The sequence below is a fragment of the Nematostella vectensis genome, chromosome 3 (genome assembly GCF_932526225.1).
Source record: "Nematostella vectensis chromosome 3, jaNemVect1.1, whole genome shotgun sequence".
In the NCBI taxonomy this organism is placed as follows: domain Eukaryota; kingdom Metazoa; phylum Cnidaria; class Anthozoa; order Actiniaria; family Edwardsiidae; genus Nematostella; species Nematostella vectensis.
Window position 1 is genome coordinate 4,877,614 of NC_064036.1, and position 8,024 is coordinate 4,885,637.

Consider the following 8,024-nt stretch of genomic DNA (forward strand, 5'->3'; position numbering starts at 1 on the left):
CTTTCCAGATATTCGTCATTCTGTGTTGCATTTTTTTCAAGTGGGTTCAAAAACACGCAACATGTTGCCGAGTAAAATGATGCGCGGAAAGTTGTGTTGCGCGATATGTTACACGGTCCAAACCTTTCTACGATACAATTTATCGCGAAATGTTTTTGTTGCATGTTATCCCGTGTAATACCACTTTTAAGAGCACAAAAAATATTTCGTTTCTTGTCGCGATTTCTTCCTCGAGAGAATGCGGAGGGCGGTTTTGACACATTTGTAATAACTGGCCACATTTGTAATAAGCTATCCGATATTTCATGAAAGAAAAATAAACCTCCTCGGCATGGGAATGATGATGCTGGATCGCCTTCTAGTCATACGATGCGGAATGCGTTACAAGGTACGTTAAGCAGTGGGGATTGTGTTACAAGGTACTTCATACGATGGATGGTACATCTAGACATACGATGGGGTCTGCATTACAAGGTCTAATTATAAGATGGGAAAATTTCGTTACAAGGTACGTCATGCGTTGGGGATTGCGTTGTAAGCGTATAGTAATACGATTGGATTGCGTTACAAGGTTAGTTTTGTCATACGATGGGGATTGAATATACGCGAGATGTTACTGTACGTCTCTTAATATTATATTGCCTTTCTCTCATTCTAGTTTTGGATGACGACTGAAAAAGTGAGCGTGGCCGTCTTAGACATGTGGCTTGTGACGGTTGCAGTGATAACTCCCTGGTTTCTCAATCTGTACAAAGTCAACTTGGGCGACGCCCCTACGTTCCTCTATCGCATGATATATTACTACATGGTCGGGAACTATTTGATCATCATACGCTCTGCGTTCGCCTTCCTGTACATAGTTTTGGCGATGGTGACCTGGAAAAGCCTCAAGGACCAGACTAAGGTAAAACAAATAACGGTCAGGGATTCTTATGACATTAAAGCGCGGGAAAAAGGGTTGTGTACGGTGGGGGTAGGGTGGTGATGATGTCTTCAACCTTAGGATAAAAGATCAATTGTGACATTTAAGAGAGGACAGCTGGTAATATAACCTATCATGTATATCGCGTCAAGTCTGTACCACGATATAGGTGGGTAGACAGAGTCAAAAAATCAAGATTTACGTAGTTATTTATTCGCAGGGGAAGAGGGGTGCAACATTTAAGAACAAAAGACCTAAAATGTAATGGACCTAAGATATTTGTTTGAAATAAATAAATTCCAGAAATATAAAATATCACACGAGAAAATATGAATCTTCACCTTTTCAGAAATACGACGGAGAGCTATCCTTACCCGGTCATCTGCGCCTGAAAATGCAGAAAAGTCGTCGTGAGACCGTGGTTCATGCCGCCGTCACCGTGGGTCTAACCGTGGTAGCGTACGGTGCTGTCCTGCGCCGTCACCGTGGGTCTAACCGTGGTAGCGTACGGTGCTGTCCTGCGCCGTCACCGTGGGTCTAACCGTGGTAGCGTACGGTGCTGTCCTGCGCCGTCACCGTGGGTCTAACCGTGGTAGCGTACGGTGCTGTCCTGCGCCGTCACCGTGGGTCTAACCGTGGTAGCGTACGGTGCTGTCCTGCGCCGTCACCGTGGGTCTAACCGTGGTAGCGTACGGTGCTGTCCTGCGCCGTCACCGTGGGTCTAACCGTGGTAGCGTACGGTGCTGTCCTGCGTCCCTTCGATCGTCTACGGCATCCTCGTGGAGAGGGCCAGAAATCCCGTCAGTAGCGAGTTCCTCAAGTGGTTCGGCCTTTTCGCAAACTACTCGCAGTACGTGTCCAGTATGTGTAACCCCTTTATCTACATGGCACGATGTAATCGATTTAATCGCGCGCTCAAGGTGTTCTGGCGGGATCCCTTTCGGTCCCGTAACATGAGCGCCGACCTTGAGTTAACTCCAAGGCACGTTCCTCCAGTAGCGAGCAGCTCGCCCTCGACAGCGGCCAGGCAACGCAATTTTGTCGCCGAAAAAGCCCCGAAGAATGCCCACGGCTCTTCGTCGACAGCATTCGTGGTGTATTCGTCAGTGGTCGGGCGACGCAATCCTGTCCCTGAGGACTGCCCTACAGTCCTGTCGCGGAGGAATGCCCTTTACAGATGTGAAGGGAAGACGTCACAATTGCCTTCGTCAAAGATCGAAAAACATCGCCCTATTAGTATTAACGACGATGAAGATCCGACTTTGCTGTCGACACATGGGTACAGTCTCGACACAGATAATGTAGTGTCACCCTTCAAGCCTGAACAGCGCAATTCGAGCAATAGCGGAAATAACTATCAGCCAGAAATGGATATCGGCGAGAAAACCTCGACTGCACCACCACTAAGAACTCACAATTCTCACAATATTTTTTAATCGATTCTGACCAGTCCTGTGGCGGCTATTAATGCCGAAGCCACGAATCAAGCAACCATCACCTTCAATGAACTCAAAAACAAACATCCCATCGCGATAAAAATTACACAATATAGGTATCTTGTGGAATCCGGGGATCCGCTTCCCCCTCCGCTATAGCAGCGCCGGAGTACGACTGATCAAATCCCAGCCTAGACCGTCTTGCCGGTCTGTGCCTTCCCTTCCTTGGAGATGAACCGTGGTCCGGGAAGAGCTCAAATGGCTTCCTGTGACGTCACAACTCTTACTAACCGCCTGGGAGTTGGCTGGCTAACGTAACTACTGCTTCAATTTGCAATAAGCCAGCCGCAGCTTTCTTAGAATGGTGGGCGTGCCTTGCGTCTCCATCTTATCTTTGTTAATTAAGCATGGTGTTACTACTTTTTTTTAAACATTCTTTATTACAAAAGACATAATAGTCGATGTATAGATGTCACTATATACACAATATGTCAATATGTCATATGCCTATTTTATCACACCATAAAGACAAATGTTTTGAAGAAGAATATGATGGCATTTCTCAAATGAAAATGCAAAGCTGTAATTAAAAAGCTAAAAGAAAAGTTTTATGTCTTAATGTTATCTTCTGATTCATATATTTATTTTATCGTCAATGCGATTGTGGGAATGAGGTTTCTACTCAGTTTTACTCAGAAGATGGCGAAGAGACACGAAAAACAAAAATAGAACTGGGTTAAAAACTAACTAAAAATTATAAATAATGCAAGAGTTTTTGCTGTTGTTGTACTGTATGTGACAGGGATTTTTGAGAAGGTTGCCCAAATCCTCTTGGCTTGTCTGTTGTGTTGGATTTTTCCCTGTGAGCCGCCGAACTTGTTTCAGCCATGCAGATGCACTAAGTCAACACAACTCCAAGTGGCCTTTCACGGAGTTGCCCACTCACTGATTGGAAAATGGGTTAAGAGGGTTTGCAGCAGGTATGTTACGGGGTCGTTGTGGTACAAGTCCAGGCGGCATTAGTGGAGGGGGTTGCTTGCGGTTCTGCTGCTGCTGTTGTTGCATCTGCAGCTGGTGCGGGGAGAGTCGGAAATGGAACTGGATATAAAACTGTAAATAGAAAATTATCATGGATTACATAAAGTGGCTTACATTACTGTCGAATCGCTTGTATCGCGACCCGCGTTTTCAAAACACGATTAGTTTTGTTTTTCTGTTCCGTCAGTAAAACCATTCTGAGCCAATCAAGTCTGGCTTTGTGCACTTCCCTGGCTATCCTCTGGACGAAAACCAGACGGTGTCAAGACAGAAAGCCAGGAAACTGCACTAGGCGAGAGATGACAAGAATCTGATTGGCTTAAAATAATTTGACTGGCGGAACAGAAAACCCAAAAGACAAAACTAAATCGATGTTTTGACAATGCGGCGTCGTGACACAATGGATTCGACAGTAACCCGTTAATCAAAGTGTGATAGTCAAAGTGCAATATTCAAGAAAACCCAAAAGTGAATGGAATAAGAGGGCAATACAGTGTAAAGTAGTTGGAAGGTTTATGAAAATCACTCTAAAGAGCCCACTTCCAACAAGCCACCAAGTCACTGAAGCATCTCTTTGCGATGCAGTTTGGCTAGTAACTTAAGTAGTAGGCATCGCACTTTAAGCAAACTCTTGACAAAATAAACAATATGTACTGTAGGATCAAAAAAAGGGCACATATATGAACTGAATTGTGAAAGGAGTAAGTAGATAACAAACCTGTTTTGTATCTCTGTTCCACTGGGTCCAGAATTTGCCTTCTTCTTTATCAATCTCTCGACTGGGAATCTGCAAGTAGTGCAATAAGGATCAGTTCTTTCTGTATATAATTACTGTTTACCAAGTACATTCCATAAATTCAGGAGATTTAGTACACTATGTTCCTGGCTAGGTATTTATTCCTTACTTTAAAAGCTATTGTCTCATATGGTTCTGCAGCAAATAGCAAGTACTGCCATTGCTTATTGGGCGGTTCTATCCTCTGCTCATAAGCAGACATAAATCGATGTCTTGGGACCACTCCTTCAGCGATTTCAGGATAGTCAACCTGCATAAAATGGATATTATCAGTAGCAGTTTTGTACATTGGGTTTTCTAAACAAAAACTTGTACTGTCAAATTTCAACTATTTGAATTAGGATATTAAAAGCTTCAGTACTCAGTTTGAAACCAAAAATGCTAACTAACAATTCACACATCTGGGCACTTGATTTAGAGCCTCACCCAGATGTGCCTTTCATATCAGTTTAACTGGTGAATGTTACTATGCACAATATCAAGAGGTAAGAGGAGTAAAGGCCCTTACCTGGAATAATAAACTGTGCTGACCATTATCTGGATTCCTTTGTTTTGTCACTAGAACAATAACGCAATCAGATCAGATCTAAGGCACAAGTGCAAAATCATAAATTACTAAAATTAATTTTCTAACTACCTTTATAACCAGGTCTTCCAATCTTTACAAACTTCTTTAATGAGACTCTTGGCTTTTCCTGCATTTGGAACAGACATAATATGTGACGTTGCTAAACTTAAAAGCAACTAAATGAAGAAAAGTGTAATCACTTACAGGTGCTGGTTGAGCTGGAGCATCCTTGGCCTCCTTTGCAGCTCGGCGTGCTCTAAAATTCGGCAGAATTGCAATAAGATTAAAGAGGTCTATGTCATTAATTTGGACCATAGTTTTCCAAACAATCTTCATCATAAGAGGAGCAAAAAAAAAAAGAAAGAAAAATCATCCCACATGCCACTTAAAGCAGCCATCAAATCGGTTTATTTCAGGTCAATTATGTAACAGTCTATGGTGATTTTAAACAGAGAATGTGAAAAATGTTTCAAAATTGTAATAGCACTGTCTCTTGGAAGTTTCTGCGAGAATGTGACTGATAATTTAGAGTGGATGACCTGTTAATTGCTGCAGGTTTTAATAGATTGAGGTCTACTTCTGCCTGCCAGAAGTAAACTGGTGCAATTGCTGTTTCAATGGTTCTCTTGTCAAAATGTTGAATCAGACCTAAGTATAGTCTGATTGTCAGACATGTACTGTACTATTCTGCCATGAGGTGGACTCTGATCGTTCTGGAGTAACTTAAACTTAAAGAACCTTTGTTAGCCACCATTTTTTTTTTCATTCTTAAAAGGTAACAGTGTGAGAAAGCATCCATTTATCTTCCAGCTGATTTGGAGAAGCTGTTGTTCTTCTTCTTCTTATAATTTGTCTCCCAACATTGGTTGAGAACAAAAACAAAGGTGTGTGGCTGACAAGGGCTCTTTAACTAATAATAAACAAAAATGTGCACACTTTTTGTAAACAATAAACCACTGTTCTCTACTCACAGATTTGACTGATGCTTCTTGCCTTGGGTGTGAGCTAAATAACTTCCCTGGAAAAAAAAGAAACAATGTTTTTCCTTTATCATAACATGAAGACTCTAACCATGGTGTGTCTCTTGTTGATCTCTTAGCCTGGCAAGTGTCTATAAGAAACCAATACATGTGGAATATTCCATGGTGTGCAGTGGAAATGACAACAAAAACGGAATAAACAATAATGATGATTATATGAGTTTGGGAGAGAATGTTGGGAGGAATACCCCACAAACTAAATATCTGCCTAAAACCCCTGAGGAGTGTTCATCCATATGGGCTATTGACTTGGGGAATAATTGTTAACTAGCTGATGCATATAACAACTCACCTCATTATTATGTAGGGTTAAACATAACTTGCACTCATAAGAACCAAGATGATTTTTCATAAAATAAGGATCCTGAGAAGAAAACCATTAGAATCAGTGAATTAAGAATGTTCAGAGGTACAGTATCAGAATCAATAAAACCAGAACTTTTCAATTTACATAACTATGATACAGTAGCTCCCACTAGATATTACCTTGTTCCTCAAAAATGAGATGCAATCACAATAATGATGCCAAAAAATGACATTTGGCTTTTTTAAACATACAGTACATACATCTTTGTTGTATTATTCCTTGATATAGGAGGTATAGGAGCTGGAAGCAAGGTATGTCTCTTTTCCCGGCACTACCAATCAATAATTCCGATAATCAATAATAATCGATATCAACATTAATTGATAAAAATCAATATCAATCAATCAATTAATATCGGAAATCAATACAAATCGATACTGTGAAACTGTGTGAGTATCAATTATTATCGAAAAATATTGAAATTATCGATTTATGTCCAAGACAAGGTAAGATAAACAAAGCGAGTCTTCATATCCCTTCAAAAGGGCTAAATTTGACCATTTGCAAACCACATTCACTATATGCAGGATAACAAAACATTTATTTACTAAAGGTTCCTTATTTACCCATATAATTCTTGATAAGAGATTTCTGAACACTACTCGGCCATTATATTAGCTGATTGGAAAGCATACAGATGAACACAAGCCGAGAACAGAGGCAGATACAGGGGGGTGGGGGTGTATTGGGTGGATATATAAAATAAAAAGTCACTTCGTTTAAAAAAATAAATGTCTAAGGCGCCGTGTCTAAGATGAGGGAGGTACTGTCCATGTGCCTTCACATGCTTGACTTTGCTGATGCCACACATCCAATTTAGCATGAAGTATTTTTAGATCTATGCGACCTGCCAAGAACCACTGGATCAGTTATTAGCCGTCTATCCGGCCATTATCCACCCCCCATTTTGAAATCCTGGATCCTCCCCTGGAAAAGCTAGACATATCATTCCCAGGTCACGCTACAACAGTGATGGCAGATTCAATTTTCCAGCAGTCAGTTTAAAAAAAAGAAATCGATAAAACCCAATATTTATCAATAATTATCAATATGACTGAGTATTCTTGGGCTGTGAGTATCAATTATTAAAAATTTCCAATATTGATCAATAATAATCAACTGATTAATATCGATTAATATTGATTAATTCTATTAGTTTCCGATGATCGATTTATATCGATTGGTAGGGCCAGGCTCTTTTTTATTGATGTTGTTTCTTCACGGTAGTCTATTGGGATTGAAGGCTAGATTGGTATAGTAGCTAGTAGAAAGGTATCTGTCTCTTATTTATTGATATTGTTTCTTTACGGTAGTCTTTTGGGATTCAAGGCTAGATGTGTATAGTAGCTGGTAGCAAGGTATCTGTCCCTTTTCTCGATGTTGTTAAATGGTTGTCTACAAACCTTGTTGAGGTCGATCGTTTCCAATGCTAGCTGTCTCAGCCTTTCTCTTCTGTCTCGGTTCGATTCTGACGATGAGGCGACCCCTCCAGATCCAGTTTTACCTCCTGCGCGATGCTGAAAATCCATCTTGAATGATAAAATGCGCTCGTGTTAACAAGTCTATAAAAAATGGACGACTACGCAACGTGCGCTTTCATTCTATCCAAGATGGCCGCCAAGGCTACACTTCCCGTCATGCATCTCTACCCATCAAACCACAGGGATCCTTACAAGGATGGAAAAACGTAATGCAGCGCGTGTCGCCAATCTCGTCCCAAGAGTGAAAAAATCTGGCTAAGAAATAAGGACTCTGGGGACGAGATTGAGCGTGTCGCATCGTAGCCTGCGTAGCAAGCGTTTCTGTGGAGTTTCAGCCTTCTGAAAGTACACAGAAACGCTTGCTACGAAGGCTAGT

The 8,024-nt window shown here is 41.2% G+C and overlaps 1 protein-coding gene across 1 annotated transcript; it reads right to left on the bottom strand.

The window, feature by feature from the left end:
• Positions 1 to 3,028: 3,028 nt before the first annotated feature.
• LOC5512604 (splicing factor 3A subunit 2) lies at positions 3,029 to 7,807 on the bottom strand. The gene is made up of 9 exons (XM_001632917.3): positions 7,571 to 7,807; positions 6,093 to 6,164; positions 5,732 to 5,778; positions 4,965 to 5,016; positions 4,830 to 4,887; positions 4,701 to 4,750; positions 4,302 to 4,442; positions 4,115 to 4,183; positions 3,029 to 3,468 (listed from the first exon to the last, which is right to left on the bottom strand). The coding sequence occupies exons 1-9, from the start codon at positions 7,694 to 7,696 to the stop codon at positions 3,301 to 3,303; spliced, it is 783 nt and encodes a 260-aa protein (XP_001632967.1). The 5' UTR covers positions 7,697 to 7,807; the 3' UTR covers positions 3,029 to 3,300.
• Positions 7,808 to 8,024: the final 217 nt, after the last annotated feature.